The 27466-nt window shown below is 35.1% G+C and overlaps 5 protein-coding genes across 13 annotated transcripts in view; 2 read left to right on the forward strand and 3 right to left on the reverse strand.

Moving 5' to 3' along the window:
- Window positions 1-4336: 4336 nt before the first annotated feature.
- On the reverse strand, window positions 4337-6431 carry LOC129798196 (DNA polymerase epsilon subunit 2). The gene is made up of 2 exons (XM_055841220.1): window positions 6288-6431; window positions 4337-6225 (listed from the first exon to the last, which is right to left on the reverse strand). Exons 1-2 carry the CDS (start codon window positions 6356-6358, stop codon window positions 4734-4736), a joined length of 1563 nt encoding a protein of 520 aa, XP_055697195.1. The 5' UTR covers window positions 6359-6431; the 3' UTR covers window positions 4337-4733.
- A 32-nt stretch (window positions 6432-6463) lies between these two features.
- LOC129798223 (zinc finger protein ZPR1) lies at window positions 6464-16585 on the forward strand. The gene is made up of 4 exons (XM_055841252.1): window positions 6464-6665; window positions 6762-7011; window positions 10951-11734; window positions 16282-16585. The coding sequence occupies exons 1-4, from the start codon at window positions 6561-6563 to the stop codon at window positions 16517-16519; spliced, it is 1377 nt and encodes a 458-aa protein (XP_055697227.1). The 5' UTR covers window positions 6464-6560; the 3' UTR covers window positions 16520-16585.
- LOC129798237 (dynein axonemal light chain 1) lies at window positions 16579-17206 on the reverse strand. Its single transcript, XM_055841274.1, has 2 exons — window positions 17055-17206; window positions 16579-16997 (listed from the first exon to the last, which is right to left on the reverse strand). The coding sequence occupies exons 1-2, from the start codon at window positions 17204-17206 to the stop codon at window positions 16586-16588; spliced, it is 564 nt and encodes a 187-aa protein (XP_055697249.1). The 3' UTR covers window positions 16579-16585.
- Window positions 17207-17242: 36 nt separating this feature from the next.
- On the forward strand, window positions 17243-17815 carry LOC129799795 (dynein axonemal light chain 1-like). The gene has a single exon (XM_055844015.1). The coding sequence runs from the start codon at window positions 17243-17245 to the stop codon at window positions 17813-17815; it is 573 nt and encodes a 190-aa protein (XP_055699990.1).
- Window positions 17816-20380: 2565 nt separating this feature from the next.
- Window positions 20381-27466, reverse strand: part of LOC129798227 (cell growth regulator with RING finger domain protein 1-like) — a 92284-nt gene continuing 85198 nt past the window's right edge. For all 9 annotated transcript variants that reach the window (XR_008751394.1, XR_008751398.1, XR_008751392.1 and 6 more), the window contains one exon: window positions 20381-22693. The gene's annotated coding sequence lies outside the window, so the exon portion shown is untranslated. The remainder of the gene's footprint in view (window positions 22694-27466) is intronic.

Below are 27466 nucleotides of genomic sequence, written 5' to 3' on the forward strand. Positions count from 1 at the left end.
CAGTAGGATTTTAGGTAGACTGTGTCAAAGTATTGCCTCGCCTCTTTTTTATTAGAAGGTAGAATTACGTTTTCCTGGTTTTTTAAAAGATCTTTTTTGAATTTGACTTTCAAAGTTTGTGCAAAAATTTGAGTATTTATTAAAATTCGTAAAAAGAAAATTTTCTACTTAGGCGCAACTACTGGAAATCGCACGAACTTTTCATAGTTTTGATTTATATTTATTTTTTTAGCGTTGGATTCGATAATTTTGCTACAAAAATTCTTCAGTATTCAGACATTTTTCCAGGGAGAAATAATTGGTTACCGTAACCTATAAAAACATTTTTTGAGGTTAGGGTATATTGAGGTTATCTGTCAATAAAAATTGACTTTACATCACATTTTTATATTGAAAAAATCCTTTAACCCATTGCTTACCATGGTATTATACATCATACGCAAATTGAGTGATTTTAGATGATTTATTACAAGGCAATTGATGTTCGAGTTTCTGTCGGGAATGGATTTTTAGTTACTTTTAGTCCTTCAATTACTTGGAAAAAATAGCCCGACAGAAATGGGAATACATTTTGTTGTTCTTTTCTCGCTTCACGTGAAGTCATGCAAAAATTTTGTTAAAAATGGCGGACGGAAAATGCGACATCCCGTCGAATTTGTTAAAATTGGCCTTCATCCTCTTTCCTGATTTAAATTCTGATTGCCAATGTGTTTTCTTGGATAGTTACTCTATCTAAATCAATAGAGTTTGTAATGAATTAATGGACAGAATTTAAATTCAGTGACCGTAAAGACGCGTGTTTGAGGGCGGCTCCCCGCGCCCCCATAATGAATAAAAATTATTTCTTTTCAAAAAAATCATCTATAAACCTGTAGGAAACTAATCCCAAAATATGAACATTCTATCTCAAGTATTTCTGGTACATTGACTGAATGGGTTAAGGCCTCTACACATTCGCAGCAATTTTCGTCAAAAATAGCATTTTTGACAGAATTTTGACGTTTGCACTTAGAACAATGCAGACGCTTTTCTTTTAAAAAAGCATTTCTTTACGAAAATAGCTCCCAAAATGTAGAGACTTTTAATGCTTCTGATGGTCAAGAAATATTTTTGAGGTTATGTTTAAGTTTAACCTAAAAATCACATCGAATTTTTCGTTAAACCTTCTGTATTTATTTTTTAACCCTACTTATACTTAGTTTCTTTTTCAAACTTAATCTAATGAACTGGTTAGAAAATTTTTGATGCTTGGTTAACTTTTTAAAGATATCTGAATAGAAATTATAAACAAAAAAAATTTCAGATTTATTTTATGAGTTTTAGGCATATAAAATCGTTTAAAAAAGTTAGATAATCAAACGGAGTTAGGTCAACAGCTTTCAAATCAACAGAATCCAAATCAAATTCCGGTAGTAAAGAGTCTCAAGTTGCCTTATGGGAAAGTAGGGCCTTAACTATCTTTCGGGATATTTTTTTCCAATCCTTCTTTACCTTAAAAACCAAAATTCTGAGAATCTAGTAGAATTCCCAAATAATAATTAGTTTTTTTTTCAAATAAAGTATGCGTGAAACTGTCATAACCTCCCTTTTCGCGATTTTATGTAGAATTTGAACTGAATTTCAGGTCTACAGCAAAGTAATTTTCACCGAATCAAAATAAAAATCATACTTCTAATAAAATAAGTGCAATAAATTATATACAACGAATCTTCATTTTTAAATCTCGTCTAACTAAAATTCTGCTAACCTTAAAACGACAACAGCGAGAGAGTGCCGTTTTTATATATTTGGTTAGCGCTTTTTGTTCGAGAACTGCTGACCGGTTAGCATATTTTTGCTGATCGACCTAGCAAAAATATGCTGAAAACGCTACTTTTTTCAGCTAACTACTCGCTGGGAAGTTGTTCCTGTCTTTGAATTCAGTTTAATTATGTTCAAATTTTTGCTGCAAACTTTGTCAATACTAAATTTCAATAGACTGATTGAACCTACTTAATGGGGTTAGAATCTAAGGGACCTACCGGTCTCTCTAATATTTTGCTTAGCATCTGTTATTTAATTAAGCTCCGCCTATTTTGGAGTGTGTTGAATTCTCTTACTTTCTAAAGAATTTATCCTAGAATTTGAGGTTATGTTGGTCCTAACCTCAAAAAAACATCATCTCATTAAAAACTATTACAATCTTTAATGTTTTTAGGGTTAGAATTCGTCACATTCATTCATTCATTTCCAGTCCCTTGTCCCAATCAGGGCGGGGTCTCGGGCCTAGGATTCTAGGATACACACACAGGTTAGGGACTTTACAGACCTAAGGATTAGAGCCGAGAGACGGCTTAGCACAATTATATTTGAAATATAACATTAAACTCCATTTCCATTATTTTCCACTAAGTCATCTCTCAGCTTAAGTCGTAAATGTGTCTAGACTAGAGCAGTAGCAGTCCATGCATGTCGATCCTCCGCTACTTTAGGAAGATATTCGCATTCGATCTCAAGGCTCTCCAAGGCAAGATCCTGAATTTGATTCAGCCATCTTGGCCTACCTAGGTCTACCTCGAGATTGACGCCTCATCACAATGCTTTCCAAAGCTTTTTAAGGGGTCTCCCAACACGAAAAAACAACTCTTCGACCCTGATTTTCTTAACGGCCCTAAGTGATTCCCTTAACAGCACGGAGCTACCTTATCTCGGTAGCTTCTACTCGTGATCTTACTTTTTCGGTTATTACCCAAATCTGATGACCCTGATGACCATTATTGGTGAGAATAGAAATGAACACAGCTTTGAAAACCAATAATTTAGCGAACCAAAGTTAGGCCTTCCTTACCGAGCTTTCTGATTTGATGGGCTTTTTTAAGGCAACTAGGCGCCACATTTTCTAGCACCCAGCCAGATTTCCCCGAGAGACCCAAGCCCACACGTCCTTCTTCTCAGACGTTCTAAAGCGGATAGACTCTCTCGGCTCTCTAACTTATAGGTACGCTGACAAAGCCTCAGAAGGAAACGACACCATAACGGCTTAGAAGCGGCCCAGAAACGGATTTGAATAGTAACGTTTACAACAGCCAGGAGTTTTGCAAACGTATACAATTAATTGGAAATAGGTTCAGAGTTGCTGATCACAGCTTTTTACGCGGAGGGTTAAGATACCCTGATACGCTTATTTAGGTTAAGCTGGACTTAACCTAAAAATTTAAAATATAACATATTTCTGAGGGGGGGAGACTTAGGGATTGGCTATAAATAGTCCTGACGGTCCTGACTGATGACAAATAGAATTCATGCAATCCTTATTATCTCATTTGGTCAATAAATTAATTCAAATAAATAAGGTTATGTTAAGCCTAAGGAGTTATTCAAGTAGAGAATAGCGAAACGTTTTCAGAGATTCCATAGATCCCTTAGAAAACATGGGATCATTCGAAGGATTCGCATTAACGTGAAATAACAGAATATAGACACAAATTTTCATTCTTGGTCATCCTTTTGGTTGCCTAACCTAAAATATTCGAGATGGATTTTCTAGAGGAACTATGTCTTTCCGCAAGGGGAGTTCTAGACATGCATTATTATTTTTTCTTACGGGATGAGGGTGTCACTGGGATGCAATTCGAAAACCTTTAAGGCTAGAAAATTCCTGATGATATAAAGAGGATTTGAACCCGGGACACTTGTATTATACACGTTAAAAACTTTTCGACACTGACCAAAATATTGGAACAAGTTTTCCTTGGAACATTTTTTTTGGAATCGATTTGCACATAGAAAAGATATTTTTTTGTTCCAAAAAGTTTTCTTTATAGTTTTGTTATGAAATGCAGTTACAATTTTGTTAGAATTTTCTTTTGGAACCGTTTTGATACGGTGGAATGTCTACAAATTTGAGTTGATTTTGTTTTATACAAATTTGTTTCTGAAATTTGGAACAGAATTTGTTGCACTCGGCTGTTTTGTTTCCACTGTCAGGAACAAATTGGTGCATATTTTTTTATAACAATAGTATTCCTACATCTGCAATATATTTGTTCCAAAAATTTTCGGTGTCCGTGGACGAGGTAATTTTTGGAATGAAATTGTTACTCATATGGGGAATCTTTTTGTTCCCATTTTCGGGAACAAATCCGTGTAAGTGATTTCGTCTTACAGTTAAGGCCTATACTTCAGTCGAGATGGATTTCGGTGGCGAAAGTTCATAAGGAACATCAAATAAAATCAACTTGAGAGTGTTTTATAACTTTAAGCTGTTGTATTTACTAAAATAGATTCTTTTCTTTTGTCAAGGTTACGTCACACATAACCTCAAATTCCAGAATAACCTTTTTGTCAAAAGAATTAAAAATCCAATAACCTAAAAACTTTAAAATCATTTTAGAATTTTGCTAAGATCGAAGTCTCGCCTGTAAAGAAAATAAGCCACGCCTCAATTTAACCTCAATTAAGGTATTTTTCATAAAGAGGCGTGGCCTAAAAGATCAAGTATCTCTGCATTCTAATAAGAATTAGTAGCTGAGGCTCTTGCACAGAACTTCCTAGCTAAATACATCCTGTGTTTCCTGCTTCATAATGTATTCTCTGTGTAAATTTTAAGAAGAAAAAAATGTCTCTGTCGACACCTAACACAAAAAAAATTAATCCAAGTTGAAAGTGATATTTTAGCTTTAGTGTTGTATAGGAGATTACTAAGAAATGCATTATTTTAGACAAAAAAAAAATGGGCTTTTATTATTTCGACTTTATGGCTGGTCAGAATCATCGGAGGGGATCATGGAGTCCTCGACGGTGCGATTATGGGGGACGTAGACTTTGAAGGAGAAGTTGCTTTTGGGGAAGGAGCCAACGTTGAGTATCGTGCAGCCTTGGAGGTCCGTGGTGAAGCTCTTGGTTGAGTCTCCGAGGACCACGAGGTCGGGGAGAGGATAGAGGGAGAGGGAAGCGTCAAACTGCCAGAGAATGGGCATCACGTTCATATGCATCGGTGCCAGAGTGCCCTGGCAGACGAGAGTCCTGGCCACATGTTCTTCAATCAGGCCAGTTTCTGGGAATTTAATGGCATTGCGGCAGAGTTTGGTGACCAGATCCATCCGGAAGATTGTGATCTGTTGGGTGCAGTACTGCAATCGGCAGGGATTTGTCGCAGCCACTGCACGGGGGACTTTTCTTCTAAGGTCTGACAGCAGGAAGTCCGGAAGTGCTGAACGGGGCAGGATGTTGCTGGAGGGAGGATCATCAGCTGCAGGAACGAATACTATGTCCGTTTTAGCGAGAATTGAGGGACATTGAGCTACAATGTTGCCCAATTTTGTGAATCTCTCCTTCAGCACGCGATAATGCTCGAGGATTCTGGTAAATGGACCCATTAGGACAATGGCTACAGGAGGACTGTCATCGTAGCCCTCAAAGAGGACTCTCAGCTTCTCCATCACTGTCTCATCGTCTAGCCAGCAGTCCGAAAGGAAGATTATCGTGGCCTCTGTATCCGTGAGTTCAACAGTCTTCAGGCGCTGTGAGTACTTCAAGAGAGTCTTGCTGGGTCCTCCCCAGGTATTGGCAGTTCCAAAGTACGCCCTGCTGCTACTGGCAGCTTCTGGTGGAGGAAATCCCAAGCTAGACACTTTGAGTATCCCCTCCTGGTACTTTCCCTGAACCAGAACGAAGCATCCGTCACAGAATAAGCCAGAATGCATCTTGGCATCGGTCATATCCAATGCTATCGTCCCAGTGGGATCTTCCACATGAAATTTCCCATCGCTGAATTTGGTGAACAAACCCATTATCACCACATCCCTCATCTTTGACGTACACAGGATATTTTCCACTCTCCGCAGCACAAATCCTGCCGCATTCCTGTCCAGGACGCTCTTTGAGAACATCTCATGGCGAGCTGTTCGCTGCCACAGCATGTAGTAACGATTCCTCAGGCACTCCCCCTTAGCCCCAGAGTCCCCCAGTAGGCTTCTTACCTGCCCAGATGGAAGGAACTTCTTCCTCTCGCTGTCGTAGACAAAGGAGGGGATGGCAAAAGCATCCGGAATGACACTGAACACTGTTTCACTCTCATTGAGGCCGTAATTCTGACTCTCCTTGAAGGCTAACTCGAGATGCTGCTGCTCCAGGACAGGAGCTGATAAATTCTGCCTCTGAACATGATCACACATATCCTCCAGCAACTTCCGATGATCCTCCTGTGGAATCTTTGCCAATTCCTCCACTAAAAAGGGGCATCCACTGCAACAAATAAAACCCAAATTATTACCATTCTACCAATAAATCTTACTGTTCTGCCTTACGATCGGATTGTGTAGCCACATAGCTTAAAAGTTGAAATGATTAAACGCCGGATTTCTGGATTTTCACTCATTTTCTTAAGAAAAACATCTGCGCCATTGAAAAATTTTAAGGTTATCCCGCGCTTTTATTCATGCCAGTCATGCCATGCAAGTAATACCTTCCCCATGGCGACTATCATGCCAGTAGTCAGCTGTCTTTATTTCACAACGTGTGCAACCTGAATTTGTTTTTCTGGTGAAATTCCCAAATTTCCGAGATAAAACGCTGATAAAATGGATGGAAATCCAAAGAAACCCATCTTTCGTGATCTAACCGCTGAGGACCCCGAACCAGAAGCCACAGAAATTGAGAGTTTGTGCGTAAACTGCATGAAAAACGTAAGTTCCCACTTCCTCGCATTGTTTTTGTTTCCACGCAAAGTTTTGTGGATTTTGGCGGAATTCCTGGAACATTTTTGCAATTTCTCGCTTCAGGGTACCACGAGGTTGTTGCTCACCAAGATCCCATTCTATCGAGAAGTCATTCTAATGTCGTTTGAGTGCGAAGATTGTGGTTACCGGAACAATGAGATTCAGTCTGGAGGTGAAATTGCAGACCGGGGATGCAAAATTACGCTGGAAGTCAAGAATCCGCAGGATTTGAACAGGAAAGTAGTCAAATCGGACTACAGTAGTATCAAGATTGTCGAGATGGACTTTGAGATACCTTCCCAGTCGCAGAAAGGTAGGAAAATTCTTAGATTTTTGCACAAAAATCGATTGTTGTTGGACATCTCCGTGGAAGTATCCAATCGTCTTTGATATCGCGATTTCGATTTTCGAAAAATAGGGGTGTCCTAAAATTCGGTGATTTTCGTCCTTATTTCCGGTCCTTTCGGTTGTGATCGTGTGTTTTATCTGAATTTTGATCACTCTCCAAGAATTTGTCGAACAATGAACACGTGCATCTATCTATAAAGAAGATTTTTTCAGTGAATTTCGTGAGCAGAATTTCCGGGTAAGATGTGTAAGATATTAAGGATTCCTATTTCCTGTTTTAGAAAACATAAATTTCATGAAAGATATTAAAATCTGCGTTTAGGTTTAGGTTATTAAGCAGTTGAAAGTTATAGCTTTGTCAGATCTTGCACGGCGCTGCGTTCAGTTCAGAGGGGTCTCGGTAGCTCAATGGGCAAAGTGTGTTGGCTTTGTGACGGACGCAGAGGCCTTGGTTCGATCCTTGATCGAAGCGCGTCCGGTGAATAATTGGAAAACAGTTTTTCACCGTCCTTAACTCTTTCGCGTCATTAGGGTCATATATGACCCTAATGACTTTTCTTTTTCAAAATTTTTTATATTAATTTATTTTTTTCAGCAAAAAGTTCTTTAGAAACAAAATAGAATATCCAAAGATTGTATATTGCATATTTTGATCTAATAAATTACTCTCAATTTTCCAGAAAAGCGTGTAGAATTTTCCGGGTCATATATGACCCTATTGTCTCCAAGGGTAACAGTGTTTTCGTTTCAAACATTAGCGAAATGTAGTTGGGACCTTCGTGAAATGCAGGTTGGACATCTTGCTCCTGGACATTCCATCTTATATCTGATGAATTATAACATATTTTGCAATATTTTAGAGTATTCTGCAAGCGTCTCATATTGTGCAATTGTATTGTGTGTGAATAAATATGTGGATAAGTTTATTTTTGCCAAATAGGGTGGAATCACCAGTTCTCGCCAGTGCCCCACTTCTCGCCACTTACATTGAAATCGCTATTTTTCGCAATTTATGAAATAAATGAGTCGCAATTTTTTTGTATTGTTTCTGCTTCTACGCATAGAATTGAAAAATAATTATTATTCGTTTTGGATTCACGATTTTGATCACTTTTTAGAGCAATATTTTAAGCAAGTGCATCGAATCCAAAATCTCTTACCAAATGTACTAAGTGTCGTCAAATTTTCATCAGGCCAAAAATACCTATTTGGGTAAATAATTTGTCTATTGAATATTTAATTGCACTTGTGGAATACATAAAATTTGTATTTAGTCAATTAATATTTCATTTTATATTATTTTTGTATAAAAATGAGGCATGGCGAGAAGTGGTAATATTCTGGAATTGATTTTACCACCTGTCGCCATATCTTTTCAATAGGCGACGCTAACTTCACTTCGTACATTCTCAGTTGTCAAATCTGCATTGTTTACTTTCTGCAAAAGCCCCATAATTTGATTTCTCAAATAAAAGTGAAGAGAAATCATTTAAAGAGAGTAATAATAAAGTGATCACAAGGAAAGAGAAATGGTGAAATTTGACTTATCTTGTAACAAGGATTCAAAAGTTATGATTAAATGAATTTAATTTTTTCCTAAACATGGCGATAGCCGGTTATTCCACCCTACCACTCAAAATATTGTGACAGTGACTGTTCAAGGGATTACCAGGAAGATTCCTTGAACACCAGGAGTACAGTGTTCATCAAGACAATCCAGTTTGCCATGGTTTTGGCCAAATTAACAACTTCAAGCAAAAAAAAAACTCTTAAAAAGCCCGTGATATAGATTTTGATAATGGTATATACACTTCCCTTGAGGACAATAGGGTCATATATGACCCGGGGTTTTTCCGAGTTTTCACGCAATGGAAAATTTTTTTCTCTCAGAACTATTATATTTGATCATAAAGCATTAGGAAAAACTTAATTTTACATGAATTCATCTGCTGAATAAAAGTGGGACGCGAAAGAGTTAAGGATAATAAAGAATAAATATGTAAATAATTAAATTAATAGGGGAGACTGGGGCAAAAAGTCACAAATCGAAAAATTCAAAATTCAATATCTTCCAGGGTAAAAAATATAGCGGCTCAATTTTTTTTTCTATAGATAGCCTCCATAGACCTTCTTCAATGTCGTAAGTTTCTTAGAAGTCGAACAAGGAATTTAGAAAATAAAAAATATCGAAATTTTTAGCCCTATTTTTGAAATATTTTCCTTGCAGAAGATAACAATTATTACCTACTTATTTTCCAAAATTGATGCAATGGTGAATATTTTCTAAATAATTTGGATTTCTTGAATACGAATCCGCTATCTGATTTAGAATTTCACAAAAGTTCTTTTCTCCACAAATTCTTTTATTAAAAATGGCCATTTGGGGTAAAAAGTAACAAAAGGTATAGAGCAAAATGTAACAAAACGCGAAACAATTTCTGATGTCTCACGACGAAAAGAAACGTCATTATCATGTCTCGCCGCTTGTTGTTTGCATTGGTCAAACGATTTGCAGTCTTTTGTGTATTTTTTTTCTAAAATAGCTTGAAAAGCGTGAAAAGCGCTTTTCTCGTTTTCTCACTTTTCTCGCAGAGAAAACGGTGTTTTACAAAGGTGTAGATGAATAATTTTTCTATGAAAATATGTCCTCTAGGTATTTTTTAAAACTTACGGAAGCCTGTAATAAAGCAAATCAAAATATGATAAATACCCAATGTCTAGTACTATTTGCCCCAGCATTTTTGAGAATAGTCACAAAATCACCTTTTAGAAATTGGCTCGATAAACGTATTTCCTTACAAAATAGATGAACATTACTTTCACAAAGTTGTAGAGCAATAAATTTCATCATTCAATAAATTTCATTCAGCAATAAATAAAACTGCGTTAATTAGAAAATTTTGAAGCGCTCGAGAAGCTTGTAAAAAAATAAAATATCCGTTTTGTGACTTTTTGCCCCAGTCTCCCCTAAATAAAATATTGGTTTAATGATTAAGTTTATTATTTGTTATCAAATAATAACAATCAGAGTGTTAATTTTAGAATTACGAAAATTGTAAACAATTTTGATATTACGTCGGTTGCCTCAGCAACTGTGCTAACTGCATTTGATTTGTGTCAGCATTCGTAGTAAGCAACGCATCGCTGCGCGGCGTTTGCAATGAATGCAGACATAAAGCAGATGCAGTTAGCACAGTTGCTGAGGCAACCGACGATACCAAGATTTAATTTATAACAAACTCAGCATATTTTATCATTCCTGGAAGAATTTTCTATCAATGAATAATTTTCAAAGTACTTAGATCTTCAATTTGGCGGTTTAATGATTTAAAAATAAACGATCATTCATACAATTGTCGCGAATAAAAATGTTCGGAGTATGCCAGGAGCTTTCGGAACGAAAAATGGTAATTCCTCAATAATTACCAAAAAAAATGGTCATAGCCGAGACACGAAGTGTAAAAAAAAATGGTTATTGTTCAATTGTCGCTGTCTCGGCTATTTACACTTACTCCAGCTCTGTGGGCGCTCTATGAGGGGAGTAAAGAAGATGGTGCGAAAATTTCGCGGAGAAACCACTTGAATAAAAAACCATAAAGTGGATTTGAATCACAATGAAATACCCTTTCAAGAAATATAAATAGTGTTTTTATATGTACTATAGTTTTTCAAAGAGAGTCATTTGTTTTCTTGTCTTTAAATTCGGGACAACCCTTACTAACCAGTAAACCGGTCTAAAACTTATCTGGTCACGCTTGTGAATTTGGACTCAGCTCCTGGGAGATGTTTTCACTTCAGACTTAAATTCTGTAGTTTTGCTCGAGTTTGAAGTTAGTTTATCTAGGTAGATCGACCTTTCCATTGCGTATATACAACACCTTCCAAATGTATTTACTCTCCTTAGGCGAGATTACAACAATTGAGGGTATTCTCGAGAGGAGTATCAAGGGACTGCAGCAGGAGCAGGAAATTCGACGGGAAAATCACCCGGAAGTTGCTGAACAAATTGATACATTTTGTCAGTCGTTGACAAAGCTAAAAGATGGCAAAGAGCCTTTTACCTTCGTTCTTGAAGATATCACTGGCAATTGCCATGTGGAGAATCCCAGTGCTCCAGCTGCAGATCCGCAGCTGACAATCACTCGTTTTGTGCGGTCAGAGGAGCAAAATCATCAGCTGGGCATTTATACAAAGGCAGAAGTGGCCAAGAAGAGTGACGAAGGGAACTTCTTGCTGAAGATGATAGAGGAAGATGAATGGCCTCTGGAGGAGCTTCTGGGTGAAGTGTTGCAATTCTCCACACTCTGCCCTGAATGCCGTTCGCCCTGTGAGACCAACATGAAGATGACTAGCATTCCGCACTTCAAGGAAGTCGTGATAATGGCCACAGTTTGTGATGTCTGTGGCTGCAAAACGAATGAAGTGAAGTCCGGGAGTGGAATTGAGGAGTTTGGTGTGAGAATTGAAGTGAAAATCGAAGGAAGGGAGGATTTGTCACGTGATGTCCTCAAGTCAGATACTTGTGGGCTCATCATTCCGGAGATTGATTGCGAGGTGGGACCAAGTGCTCTCGGGGGACGCTTTACTACCGTCGAAGGTATCCTTGATGCCATCAAAAAGCAGCTGAGTGAGGGAGGAGATACCTTTGTCGACTCAAGTGATGAGACTACAAAGCAGAAGTTGGATAGGTAAGGAAATGACTTATTTTTGTTTTTACAGATGAATGCAAGGAAACATTTACCAACGGGAATATTGCGAATATTGGTACTTTTTCGTGAATATTGCGAATATTTGCAAAAATATTTTAATATTGCGAATATTTGCGAAAATATTTGAATATTGCGAATATTTAGGAAAATATTCGAATATTTTCTTGCGTATAAGATTGTGAATATTTTGTGAATATTAATTCTACGAAATCTGATTTTGGTCAGTTGGATGAATGAAAAAGTCTTATTGAATTTAATGAGCTTTTGAAAGTCTAAATTCTAAATTATTCTATTCGTTTTTTTTTTAATAGATTTTTTGATAGTGTGTGATTACTAAATATTGAAAATTTCAAAATGGATTTTTGGGAGAAATTTGGGGAAGCTTTTGATCAACTTTTCCCAAAGAAAGCCATAATCTTGTTTTGGAAGAGTTTTTTTTGAAAATCTTTCAAGTTTTACCCAAAATATTTAAAATTGTTTTAGCATTCAACTTTTAATAAATTCTTTGAAAAAAACTTTGTAGAAAAGCCTTTCAGACTAAAAAGCATTTTCCATTCAATTGGAAAAAATGCTTTGGAAAATGTTTGTGTAAATGTTCTCGTCTTATAATTCGAGTTAATAAAAATCGATGTATATACTGGATTCAAGGATGTTTCCAAGAGAGATTTATGCTACTTTTGATCCCTTTTCCTTCAAAAAGATAGTTACACTAAGAAAAAACCTAAAAAGTTAAAACAACTCTATGGTAGAGTTGAATTAACTCGATGAATATCGATGTAATTGTTCCTCTTTTTCGTTGTAAATTTTTGTAAATAGAGTTGAAACAACACATCATGCGAGTTGAATTAATTCGTCGGATATCGATGTGATTATAACTCTTTTTCGATGTAAAATTTCATCTCGACTGAAGTATATGCTTAAGTGTTTTCGTTCTAAGAATATACTTCAGTCAAGAGTATTTTCGCGTGACAAAGTTCATAAGGAACATCAACTAGAAATGAATGTGTTTCATAAAGACATGTGCGTGCATCATACGTGATATTTTGCTCAGAACATAGGGAACATAAGATCAAGAAAATATTAATAAAGAAAATGATAAAAAAACATAAAATTGCAAAATCTATCCATTTTGGGATTTGAAAGAGTTATTTTAACTCCAAAAAAGATTTTTTAACTCTTGGAACGAGTTATTTTAACTATTAAAATGAGTTATTTTCAGTCTTAAAAAGAGTTATTTACACTCTTTTGTCATGTAAATTTTAGGAAAAAAGATAAACAACTCTTCCGAATATTACACCTAAATAGAAGTAAAATCAACTCTAAAATATAGTTAATCGAAAATCACAACGAAAAAGAGTCAATTCAACATCGATTCGAGTAAGTTTTACTCGATTATTTTTCTGAGTATACTAATATTCACTCTTTGAAGACTAATAAAAAAGTTTATAACCTAATCGAACCACTTAAAATAATCAAAATCGGATTAAAGTTGGATTTATGCTGATTTTTCAAATAAAGTCTAAAGCTTTTATGCTTTAAATGGAATTGTTTTGGGACCAAATTCTCAAATTTGAATGCAATTACCCTCAAGAAAAGCTACTCAAATCCATGAGAACGATTTTGATTTTTTTTCTCTATGTCAAAATCATCAAAATCGGTGAAGAAATGGATCAAAAAATTAAACTTTCTCAACAGTTTGTGTTTTAGTTTTTTTTTTCTTCAAAATATATAAAGGTTTAAGATTTTAGTAAAGGAGTTTATTGATTTTTCAATAAGCGTAAATTTATAAAGATTTGATTATACAATTAATTTTCTAGAAAACTCTTGTTCTTCGTCTTCGAAAAACATTTCTTTTTGGGGATAATACTAATAATAATAATAATGCTGCCACAATATTCCATATAGGAACTAGGCCTTCCCGCAAAGGGATTTCTACACTGAGAGAAATCCGAAAAAGTTAAAATAACGTTCCGGAAATGATTATTTTATCCTGCAATATTGATCCGAAATCGGTGTAAATATTACCCTTTTTAGGTGTATTAGGGGTTAAAGCTACCCTTTTTCATGTTAATTTTACCCTAAAAAAGGTGTAAAATTAACATTAAAAAATGTTGATATATTTTTACACCTAAAAAGTGTTAAAGTTATGATGAAAAAAAGTTAATCGCACGCCCTTTTTTCTCAGTGTAGTCGATAACTAATTTTTATATGAAAATTAAATTTATTACTTTTAAAAGTATTTTGGGGGATCTTTTGAGTGATTTATGAATTGGTTCAAATCGGTTGAGAACCCGCAAACGATAATGATGTGAAAACACTTTTGAGGTATAGCAAATAAGTGACGAGTTCGAACATTTCACAAAGCCTGGGACGCTTGGTCACCCCTCTATCCTAAGGATCCTAAGAATAATATCCCAAAAGTTCCAAAAAGCTTTAGACGAAAAATCTGCATAAGCCCTATTTTAATCCGATTTTGACTATTTAAAATAGTCAAAATCGGATTAAAATAGGGCTTATAGTGGTTCGGGTAGTTTTTTTTTTAATTATTTTTTTCAGTTTAGCCTAAAGGTTCCTTAATGGCCTCTACACATTGGGAGACATTTTTGTCAATAATTGCTTTTTTGAAGGAAATTCCCTGCATCGTTGTAGGGGGAAATTGCTCCCAATGTGTAGACGCCTGAAAAGAGTAGATTGAATGTTCTGTAAAATTTTCTTTGGAAGGTTTATACAAGCTTTTTCTGTTTAGAATTTTTAATAAATCCATTTCTACGACGATTTTTATGATTTCAAATTATTTGTAAAAACTAGTACATTTTCTTATTGGTCATTTTTGATAAAGAAATTGCTTTTACGTGTTTTAAAATCTAATTTAGAGCCAGTCTTGATGTACCTGGGTGGATTACAAAAGCTGAAATCTTCTTTGACATTAAGAAGGGATGTTTTCAGTTCATCGAATTTTTTTGTGTCCACGGCTTAAGAAATTCTTCCAGTAGGTCAATTCTGTAATTTTCGTGGTATTTTCATGCTTGAGTTCGAAATTTGACAATGCCATTTGAGCTTTTTTTGTCATATCATATGAGTTCGAAAATGCAATTCATTGAATTGCCCTTGAAATCCCTTTACTTGATGATTTTATGAAAATAATAGTACGTATTGGTTGATTTGACCGAAAAATGGTGGGTATCTTGGCTAATAAATAGGCCTTTCCGTTATGTTTTTCATGCAAAAGAAACCCAATGACAAAGAAACTAAATTTAACGATAAGTGTATTTTTTTATTATTGTTAATTTTCTTTTGATTCACTCTCTTTTTCATTTTATTTGTTTAGCAATCACTTTGTCATCACAGCGACACCCGAAAAATTTCAGGCGTTGATTTTAGCGACTCACCCGAAAAAAAAATAATTCAACTGAAAGAATACTCTAATAAATTTGTATAGACAAAATTACATTGGAATTAATTCTTTTGTTTAAAAACATAATTTCTCTATTTAATACAAGTGCGTTTTCATGTTTATTTTTTGAAATTATTAGTTTATCGCTGATCCCAGCGACACCCGCAAAATTTCGGGCACTTGATCACAGCGACACACCCGAAAAAAGGTTGCTCTCTTGGCTATCTGTTGCTGATCACAGCGACGCGCCCGAAAAAAATTATTTCAACTGAAAAAAATATTCTAATGCGATCTTCTATACAAAATTACACTAAAATTAATTTCTTTGATTAAAAATTTCACTACCTAATTAATTTCTTTATAATTCAAGTGCGTTTGCGTTTTCATTTCATGAAAATTCACTTTTCCATTAATGTCAGCGACCCGAAAAAAATCATTTCCTATGAAAAAAGTATTCCAATGCATTTTTCCATACGGAATTACATTTGAATCAATTCCTTTGATTAAAAACATTAGGTACCGATACTTTACAATTCAAGTGCGTTTTTGTTTTAATTTTCATGAAAAATCATTTTTCCGTTAATCTCAACGACACCCGAAAAAAGGTTGTTGTCTTGGGTATCTATCGCTGATCTATGTAATTGGGTTTGTTTTGCATGAAAAAATAACGGAAAGGCCTATTTCGGGCCTATTAGTTTCGGGTCAGCCAAGACACAAAACTTTTTTCGGGTGGATTTCGGCTAACTTTAGCTATGTTTCTTCCGTTGCTACTTCTTTGAACATTTCCGGACTTTTTGTTTTAGCTAAGACACATCTAGGGTAAGATGAAGTAATTTGGAATTATGTCTGATTTGGAACGTCGAGCTCTCCTAAATAGTTTTAGATGGCAAGAGAAGAAGATAACGAAGAAGTACTTTCGAATGTAAAGTCTTGTACTTCTTTTGTGGCTTTCTTTTTCTCTATGTCCATCTGAAACAGTGAAAAGTTCGCTAAATTCCAAAATAGACATGATTCTGAATTACCCCACCTTATCCTAGGGAGATTTTATCTCAGTAACGAACCACTATCTTTTGTATTTTACTTGGTTTTATTTGAATAACAATAAGAATTCTCTCTTCTGTGTCTCACTTAGATTTATCGAAACTTTGGGAGAAATAATCGCAGGGAGGAAGAAAATCACTTTGATCCTGGATGATCCAGCTGGGAATAGCTATGTGCAATCTTTGGCAGATGGAGACGCTATGGATGATGCTCTGAAGATCACAAAGTACACCAGAAGCTTTGAACAAAATGAGGAGCTGGGTCTCAATGACATGAAGACGGAAAACTATGGAGAGGAACTTCTGGAGAAGGAAGACACCAAAAGCTAATTGAAGGCATTTTCTTGAGGAATTGTTAAAATTTTTAGCAGAAAATAAATATTTTCCATGTCTAAATTATTGTTCTTCCTCTTCGCGGAGGACCGTTTCCCCGTCTAGCTTTTTCAGTAGCGGCAGACGCTTCGTGGCTTCTGCTCTCCAGAGGGATTCCTCCATGGTTTCCATGAGAGGATTGCCGATGAAGAGGAGATTCTCGAGACTTGGGCATTCCTGCAGACGATTGAATTCAGCCCAATCCTTCACGAGGTTGTTGCTGAGGTACAGGACGCGGAGGTTCTTGAGGCAGTTGATTCCTTTGAGCTTCTCGATGAGATTGTAGCTCAGCCAGAGTTCCTCTAAAGTTTCCGATACGCATTCCAGGCCAGAGATTTGCTTGATGTAGTTCCGTCCCAGGGAAAGGATTCTCAAGTTCTTCATCCCGTTGAGTCCGTAGATCTTGTCGATCATGTTGGTCGAGAGGCTGAGGAATCTGAATTTTTGGGGGAAGGTAAGTCAGATGCTTGGTGATTGGGCATAAAGGACTTACTCGCAGGCTGTGAGGGTAGCTAGAGTGTTGTCCATTCTCTCAATCGGAGGCCACTGGAATTGCAGCTCGACATCCTTGGCCTCAGCCGGGTTGACTTTGTATTTTTCCTCCCATCGTTTGAGGGCTTCCTTAATCGTAGTCGCCTTCGCCATTTGTTTTCCTGTATCCCAGCAACGCCAACAATCGCAATGACGACCATCGCAGAAGCTCTGAAGCTCTGGGAAGAGGAGAATGGTGCTCAAGCCAAGGAGGCTGAAGAGATTGGGCTACAGTTCCAATGGCCACCGATTGAGAAGATGGATGGGCACCTAAAAGACCTTATCAATTGCCAGAAGCTTTCACTCTCGACCAATTCAATAGAAAAAATTTCCGGACTGAACGGAATGCAGAATTTGAGGATCCTTTCCCTGGCACGGAACAATATCTCCTCCCTGGCGGGATTGGAAGCTATAGGAGAGACCCTCGAGGAGCTTTGGATGAGCTACAACAGCCTCCAGCAACTCACTGGGCTGGAAAACCTGCCCAAACTTCGTGTCTTCTACATCACTCACAATCTCATTCGCAATTGGGAGGAAGTTGACCGGATTGCCTGCCATCAAACCCTCCAGGAGCTCTCCTTCCAGGGAAATCCCCTCGTGGAAGATCTCGAGGAGGAGGAATACTACGAAAGGATGGTCAAACGCCTTCGCAACATCAAGAAACTCGATGGACAGCCAATTGTTCGCCTCGAGGAGACTTCACCAGATCCACCAGACAAGTAAAAGACCATTTAAATTGTTTTTTAACTTAATTTTTTCTTCATCATCATTATCATCGTAACACTGGATAATTTCTAATCTAAAGAGACTGATAAAATTCTCAGTAATAAATTTAATGTGCTCATGTTTTAAATGTTAGCATTTCTCCATCATTCGTAAATTCCTCTTTATCACAGACTAATGTAACATTAATGTGTTTTTTTTTTCAACTAAATAGAATCATTCACACATGCAGAGTTGGAAGGTCTCTAGATTGGAGCTAGGACACTTTTTAGACGAAAATACTTATTTTTTTTTAATTTTACAAAGTTGAATGGTCAGTGAACTGCTTAAAAGATCATGAATTTCTTTGAGGTCAAACATTTTTAATGAACGATATAACTTTGTGGGATATGCAAACTTCATGGGAGCACCGCTAGTGGCGCTTTAGTCGCCAATTCCGTTTTTTTTGGTGTGAATTTAATTATTTTTTTTTCGTAATAGAAATGCACATTGATTCCTTACTATTTTGCAATCTTCCCCTAGCATTTTAGTAGTAGGGCAAAGTGCCCATGCTTCGTACGATCCCAAGCTTCATAATAGCTAAATTTTTCCTATGTTTCTGAATAAATGTGACTGATCGTACCCGTGTTTTAAAAACTAGAGGAAATTGCCCAGTTTTAAAATAATATTCCGGAGGCATTTTTATTCAGAAACATAGGAAAAATTTAGTCATGAAGCTTGAGATCGTACTAAGCATGGGCTCTTTCTCCTAATTTATTTTAATAATAGTATTCGAGATATTACTTTTTTTTGGCAAATAAGGGACCAAACGTAACGGAGGTTCAAGACATACTTTCGTCGTTTTATTACCGAAAATTTAGCCATGAATCATACCTTTAATCTCGTACAATATTCTATTTCACATTTATCCGAGACACTTTCCTCTATTCTTATCAGAAGCAAAATCATTTTCATAACATAAAAAAAGCAATCACCCAACAATTTGTTGTCAAGTTTCTCTCATAAATTTGAAAATTTTCAGGTGATAATACTATGCAACACGATTTCTGGCACACAGATCTGACATGGTATGTTTGGTAGAGTCGAGTCCCCCGATCAAGAATCTGTTCTTGATTTTTCTCCTATACGTCACAATTTTCTTTAATTATTTTTTTTTCTGATTTTGCTGTTTTGTCTCATTTTATAAATTCGCTCCTTGGAAATTACAAGGGGCCAACTAATTTTCGGCCATTTTTCAGGAGACAGCATGAAAGATTCAACTTTGTGTAAATAAGTATCTCAATTAAATGAATGAACAAAAACAATTTATTTCTTTCCTATTTGTATGAGCACTAATGTAAACTTCGAAACTTTTATATTTTTACCTTTCAAAATATGTTTTTTAATGAGTTAGCTCCTTGTCGTTCTAAATTATGTGCAAATTTTGCTGAAATTAGAATGACAAGAGATCAACTTGCTTGAGTTAGTCCCCTGTTTCACAAAAATTTGAACAATGAATATATTAGATGAGTTCATATATTCTGTCAGTAGAAGAGGTAAAAAGTTTGGAGTGGTATATCTTAGCTCCTGATGAACATAATTGGATGAGTGAACTATTGTTGGAAAGCTTGGTTCATTAGCTTTCAGAATCTGGTATATGTAATTGGCTATGGGTAAGTCATGGTCATCCAGAACCATTTATGTCGAAGAAGACACTTTTTGCAGCCTCATTTTTGACCATCTACTGCTGGGACCAGGAGTGACCCACAATTCTCGCACTTGGACTGTTCGTTAGAGGAACTCAAAGGGTATAATATATGGAAGAAACTTTTTTTTTAGACATCTTACTTTTTTTTATTCATCGACTTTTGCAAGAATTTTGAAGTGTTAAACGCACAAATGGGCATCCGTTGGAAAGGTAAGTAGTTATGCTTCAAGTTGAAAATTATGTGATATTTTTTCAAAAAGTCCTTGGGGGCGGAAAAACAAAATCAAACTAAAATCTCCCAAAAATGACCTAAGAAAGCAACTTTTGAAAAATCATATAAACTAAACTAAACTAAATATTAATGTAACTCTCTTAAGCACACAATAGACTCCACTTAGGACTACATTTTTGCCATAGAAGACACCCTGCTCCGATACCTCTAAATGCCTTATTTTTTGATTTTTGTCAGAAAATTTATCAGAAGAAATTCTGCTCTTCTGAACAGATTATTAGCATGTGCAAGAAGAAGAGGTCGGACATCTTTGGAATGTATGGATGAAATGTCCGCTAGGATGGTCTCTAAAATATATTCAAAAATGAAAAGCATCGATGGTTTAGTTCTTCAGATATTCCTAAAAGAGTGGTTTCTGGAGGAGGATAGACGTCGGGATGAAATTGAAGTGACATTTGGATTCCTTGGATCAACTTATGGTGGGGGGGGGTACTCAGAACATTCCAAGTCGATATCATCATCAGTTTGTTGAGAAAATAAGTTTTTTGGCAAAAATTTGCAAGATTTCATATCGCTCCTTTGGAAATTACAAGGGGCTAACTCACTTTTTGGCGATTTTGAGGTTTTATTGCACTCAGACAGAGAATTTAATAAAATTTCAGATGATATAAGTCAATAAATTTCGTTATTAGAAAAGTTTTTCAAAATTTTACTCTTTATGATTGCGCCTGCACGGTTATTTTGAAGTCAAGGGGCACAAAATAGATCGTTCAAATTTTTGTGAAAAAAGGGACTAACTCAAGCAAGTTGATCCCATGTCATTCTAATTTTATGAAAATTTGCGCATTATTTAGAATGACAAAGAGCTAACTCATAAAAAAAAACATATTTTGAAAGGTAAAAATATCTATGTTTCGATGTTTATAATGTTTATAATAATGTTCATACAAATAGAAAAGAATTAAATTGTTTTTATTAACATACTTAATTGAGCTAATTATTTATACAATGTTGAATCTTTCATGCTGTCTCCTGAAAAATGGCCGAAAATTAGTTGGCCCCTTGTAATTTCCAAGGAGCGATATATTCGTGATCACACATTTTGGCCAAGTTTGAGCTCAATCGGACGACATGAAATTTTGTTAGGATTATAGTAGATGAGATTATTAAGAATCTCATCTAATAAGAATGCATGTGTATTCTTTACAATTTTGAATTGGAAATGGAATATTATTCAGGTTCGTGTAGCCGTTATTAAGGAGCATTTAATGCTCAACGCACAATAACTTTTGTTTTGTAAACATATTTTTGAGATTTCAGTGAGAGTGAATGAAAGCTTGATCTAGTCATCTCGCTCACTCTCACAGGAAATTTTGAAAACATATTTACAAACAAAAGTTATTATGCGCTGGTGGGCATACGTCTCAATCCTTCTATGACTTTGAAGATAATTCAATTTAAAAGATTGTTAAGAAAAAATTAGGGATTTATTATTATAATCACTGTGTACCGCTTCATTCTTTTATTGCATTTTTGGTATATTTTGCTTTAAGTTGTACGAATTCGACTGTGTATTTTTTTTTTGAAATTTTAACTGGACGTGATTCAATTAAGGATCAAGCCAAGGTCTTCTGCACGAAAAATCCAGCGCTTTATCCATTAGCCATTGAGATTGATACACGTTAAAAAAAAAGAGTTGAAAAACTACAAATGTCGGCTTTAGGGCAGAGTCACATTGACAGTAAAATGCTCACCGTATTTCGTTAATTTACGCATTTTCATTGGAATTCTTATGCAAATTCTCGATTACCGTATTACCTTATCTGATACTCGGTGACACTAGCTGAAAATAATATAAGAAAATTGAAGAAATGAGACGAAAATTCGATAAACGGTGAGCAAAAAAGACTGTAAGAGAAATTAATCGTATAGTTTTTTTGCTCACCGTTTATCGAATTTTCGTTTTATTTCTTCAATTTTCTTGTATTATTTTCACCTAGTGCCACCGAGTATGAGATAAGGTAATACGGTTATGGAAAATTTGCGTAAGAATTGCAATGAAAATGCATAAATTAACGAAATACGTTGAGGCTACGGCGAGCATTTTACTGTCAATGTGATTCTGCCCTTATTTGTACTGATATTCCCACGTTTTGCGCCAGATTATTTCTGGACTTAAAGAAGAATTGAACTTAGGACATTCACAAAGTCGAGCGAGTGCTCTATTGTACCAGAAAGTTAGAAAATATTCTGTTACATAAAAAATCGGTTTAAAATTGTGTTTTCCTTATTTTCATCCCGGACAATCAAAAAAGTGCAATTATTTTAAGCAGTTGTACCTTTGTGACTCATTCAACTCTTCATTGTAATTAGAGTTTCAAATATAGATAATAATTCCAATGGATATCATCAGAAAAATCTTACACAGCAGACTATCTGCTTCCAACTCTGCCTCTGAAAACATTACAAGCTAACGTGATTATTACTTCAGTGAGGAGATATTTTCTGGTTTTCTTAATCTTTCTCTAATTATTTTTCATTTTTAAATTAATTAGTAATTAGATAGGAAAAAAATAATTATATTATTTCATTCACATTCACGTGAATATTCAAAGAATTCTCTTTTTTTGTAAATTTGTTGCAAAAGATACATTGCTTTAAAAAAAAATGAAGTAATCATTATTACTCAATTTACCTGCATCATTTCTTTTACACATATTTAAAAAAATATATCCATATCTAACTGTTACAAATTTAAAAAGTAATAGTTACACTTTACAGCTAAGTCTGAAATTATATCATCGTGATGTGTTATTACTAAATTAATTTACATTTTTTTGCCATATTTATTAAGAAGCTGATGCTGAAGGACGGACAAGGTTTCTCTCTGACTTTTCTCTCTTTTTTTTAACACACATACCTCTCCATCTTTGCCTCTCTGTCCATCGAACCAAAATCTCTGGAAGTGGAAGATTGCATTTAAAAGACGCACAAAATGTGAAATGTATGGAAATTAGGTGCTAAAATTGGCGCCTCCTTGGGGACAAATAGCCATGTGACGTCAATATTCCATTTCTGAAGTCAATTCATTAGTCACCGACCTCTTTTTTTTTAACCAAATTCTTCTTTTCTCATCTCTCCCAGCACATTCTTGCTCTCCTGAAAGAAGTCTCCTGTTTCCCCAAAAAAACTAAAATTATGGCGCCAAAGGTCCATATACAGCGGCATTTGTTTTTTTTTGGAAAGATTGACTTTTGTGGATAAAAACAATATATTGCTTAGACACGGGGCTTTAGTATCTACGTCAAAAAGACGTCAGAGCAAGAAATGGTAATTTCTTTAACCCCCATTTGACCTTCAAATAACATTTTATAATATTTTATTATCGCAACAAAAATGGTTGGTATTTGCTTAAATTTGACCATTTAATTAAGTAAAATTCGGTAAGGTCAGTAATATATATCACTTTTAAATAAAATTTTTAATCTCTCTTTGGGTAAAGCAAAAAAATAATAATACAAATAGCGGAAGGCTTTAGATTAGATTATACGAGCCTTAGCCATATGGCTTTATTTTCTATTTTCTCATCAATTACGAAAGATGAATACATTTTGAAAAGTGCTTTATGGTGCTGGCATAGGGTAAATTAAGCTAATTCAAAACCTGCTCCAAATGGAAATTTTTCGCTACTCCAAATGGAAACGTCACTGTTTTCATGATAAATACAGAACCAAATTATTATATTTATATATTTTCTATACCACAGTTTCATTACTTAGTTAATTTTGTTCCAAATAAAGCGAAAATCCATTCATATTCACAAATTTTAATTTGTTAATTTCTCAGAAAAATTAAAAGTGTACCTTTTCACCATGGAATTTTTCATCGATCGACCATGTTTTACAATTAAAAACACAATGAGGTGACTGATGTTTATTCGTTTTGTTTAATATTTATGTCATATTTCTGGCTAATTTTAGTTAAATTAAGTGATAATTTTTATTGCTAACGGTACGTGAAGTTTTCAAGTGAAATAAATTACCTATTTCGTGAACAAAAGGGTTTTTCTGAAGTGTCTGCAAATGCTTCAATAGGAAACCCCGGAAATATGATTTTTTGGAGAGATTTTCCTATTGTTTTAGATGGGAAAGGACAAAAGACCAGGAATAAGAACAAATCCTACACTCAGGAGCAACTCAACAAGGTTTTGGAAGCCTTTCGTCACGGTTTCACTTACACTGTTTGTCTCCAATTAGAAACTTTCCCTTGTCTCCATTTGGATTAATTTGTTTCCAATAGAAGTATTTTACACTCACGTATTTTTCTTGTATTTGAGAAGTTTTCAAATTATATCTAAAGAATTTTTACTAAACAATGACGAAGAAAAAAAGTTAATCGCACCCTCTTTTTTTCTCAATGATATTACTTTCATCTTTGAAATAAAGCTTAACCCTTTAAGGACGAGAAGGTCAAAAATCGGAAGTAAAAAAATCACTTTCTTGACTTTTTAGAGCAAGCATAACTTTAGAAGATCGTAGGAAAAAATTCATTTTTGAGTCACTGGTGACCCAATTGTCCGGACCACAACATATCCAGCGAACGAATTTCAGTAAAACTCACTTTATTGTAAGTCTTAGTGGTCAAATATGATACTTTTGTAGAGAAAGAATTTTCTCCGCCTCTGGGAAATTGGAAAACTCATGGGAACTCTCGTCCCCTAAAGAACGCAAAGGATACAAATTTGAACAAACTTCAATTTTCCAAAAGCCAATAATATCAATTTTGTGAATTATTTTTGCATGTCAAATGACTCCTTTACAATGTTGATCACTAAAACAAGAAGAATTATTGACCAGTATCTTGTGGGATGTCCAGGAAGTGCTAAAAAGGACACCCAGCTCCTCCTTGCCAACAGATACCTCAAAATATTTCACAGAATAACACTTTAAAACACATTTCTCTCAACAGGATATTATTGCAGACACATTAAGCTTTCTCAAGAGCCAAAAAACACTTCCTGGACAATCAGAATTCACCAAAATCTGGAAGAATAGGAAAAACTTCCCTGAAAGCAATCTCCCTCGCTGCCAAATGTCAAAATTATCGGCCATATTGGCAAAAATTTCGCTCCCGCTTGGAATTTTCTTACAAGGTTGGTGTCAAAAAGCAAATGGCGGACATTGGCGGGATAACCTTACATTTGACCTCTAGATTTATGCGGATGAGAATTCCCATCAAGTTTGAACAAGTTTTTTGAAAATTTATGAAAAAATTGTTTTTCGAATTTATGTAATCTGTAATTGTTAGTTATCATACTTATTGGCCCCGAGAGGTTTTTCCTTATTCTGGTCTAGAAATATCAAAAAAGTCACAATATCTGCAAGGAAGCAGAAAATCGAAAATTCACGATTTTTGACCAAGAATATCTTAGCTCAGGAGTTAATTGGGATCCTGCAAAAAATATCCTAGATTTGGACATCCTTATAGTTTGTAATCATCCACAAGAATCGAAATTTTATCGATTCTAAATAGTCTAAAAAAATTCTTTTTTTCCATGGGTACCCAGAGTCCCAAAGGAGACGAAAGAGTTAAAAGGTAAAAAGGGCTCGAGATTTTTTGCTTGACCTAATATATTAGAACCTAATATAATATCGTAAGATATTATAGGGATTCTTGCCTATTGAAGAAATGATCGATATAATTCCAAGTAGTTCCGACAACGGTGTTTACAACTGCCCCATGTTTACTATTGCCCCAGCTTCTCCTATGATAAATTTTCAGAATTTTCTATAAGAGAGAGCGAGATGACTAGATCTAGAATTTATTCACTTCCACTGAAATGTCAAAAACATGTTTACATAGTGCATAGGACATTACAATTTTCTTTGTTATGTAAATACGTTTTTGACTTGTCTTTGAGAGTGAATAAGACCTAGATCTAGTCTTCTCGCTCACTTTCATAGGCAATTTCGAAAACATGTTTACAAACGAGCGTTATTGTGCGCTAGGCATGATTTTCAGAGCAATTTTATGCCCAACACACAATAACTTCTGTTTGTAAACATGTTTTCGAAACTTTCTATAAGAGTGAGCGAGATGACTAGATCTATATCTCACTCACTCTCATTGAAACGTCAAAAACATGTTTACAAAACAAAAGTTATTGTACGATGGGCATTATGCTCAACGCACAATAACTTTTGTTTGTAAACATGTTTTCAAAATTTTCTATGAGAGAGAGAGAGATGACTAGATCTACATTTTATTCTCTCTCATTGAAATATCAAAAACATGTTTACAAAATAAAAGTTATTGTGCTTTGGGCATTATTTGTTTATCACTTAAGCTTGTAAGTGTTCCGTAAAGGAAAAGTAATGAAAATCCGTACGGCTTTTCGAAATCTAAAGACTTCATTTGATAAAAGTTAGTGGCGTTAGTCGTTAGACTAATAGGGGAGATAGGGGTAGAATTATCCAGCAAATGAAGCTTTGTTTTCGCGCGTGATTTGTGAAAAAATGATAAGGTTTGTCTAATGTTTTTATATTTCATAAGTAGCATTAGGATATTGGCTGTAAGAAAAAGTGTAGTCCAAGGCTCTAAAATCCTTGAGTTTTTCTAGAGAGGATAATGAAAAAAGTGTGACACATTGGCTACACTTGCCCCGGGCCTGGGTAGATATAGCCACTTTCGGGGTGCTATTTGCCACCAGTTTTCCAGACGAAATTTTAAAACTGGAAATACCAAATATTGTTTCGCTTGATGCTAAATATGTCATTTAAATCTAAAGAAAAAGGCTTTAGACGACTTTTTTATGACATTTTTGTAAATGCGGTAAAATTGATGAAAATATCCTGAAAAAATGTATTTCACAAATTTTTCATCCGAATGGCAATATTGCTTGGAATATCAATAGTACTTTTTCGTCTAACAATTATCCATGTATTACTGAAAAATCATTGATAGTTTTATCCCGCCACGGAAGAGTGGCTACAACTGCCCCGAGGGCTGCTTCAGTGTTCATAATCTTATTTAAAAAATTGGATAATTATTATCCAAGTGAAAAATATTTTTAATTAGGTTTATTAAACCAGAAACGAGGTAAAACTATGAAATCTTGACATAGAAACTCAGAAAACCAAATGCTGATCTAAAAACTGTACCATCAAAATTACAATTTTATACCCATTTTATAAAAATGCTTCTAAATTGTAGGATAACTGGATCAGACTTATAAATATTTCTAGGAATATGGGGATGTGTTCCTACTTTCATTAAAAAATACTTTGCTCTATGTACATTTTAAGAAAAACGAGAAAAATCCACTGACTAATTCTACCCCTGGCTATAGGTACCCCGGTCTCCCCTATATCTTGAAAAAATCATATAAAACATATATGCTTCATCCGGATCAAAAATTTCCCAAAGCAAGCAATTGAGGGTTAATATTGTTTTATCTACAGAAAATATCTTCTATTCTTGTTTACATTTTTATACCTTTTCACATTCACACATAATCCACCTTAAAGAAAATTCTTATGCTAATGCCAATCTGTTTTTGGACATTGAGCAACCATAAGCCGGTCAATAATCTTGAATTTTTGGTTAATTATCTCACCTTAATGCGATTTATGTATAGAACAGTAAAATCCTCTGAGAAATACTAAAAAAAAAATTCCTGAAAAGGTACATTCTTAGTGTTCTTATTTTCTCTTGCGATCTTTGTTTATTTTTA

The sequence above is a fragment of the Phlebotomus papatasi genome, chromosome 1, assembly GCF_024763615.1.
Source record: "Phlebotomus papatasi isolate M1 chromosome 1, Ppap_2.1, whole genome shotgun sequence".
Classification (NCBI taxonomy): Eukaryota; Metazoa; Arthropoda; class Insecta; order Diptera; family Psychodidae; genus Phlebotomus; species Phlebotomus papatasi.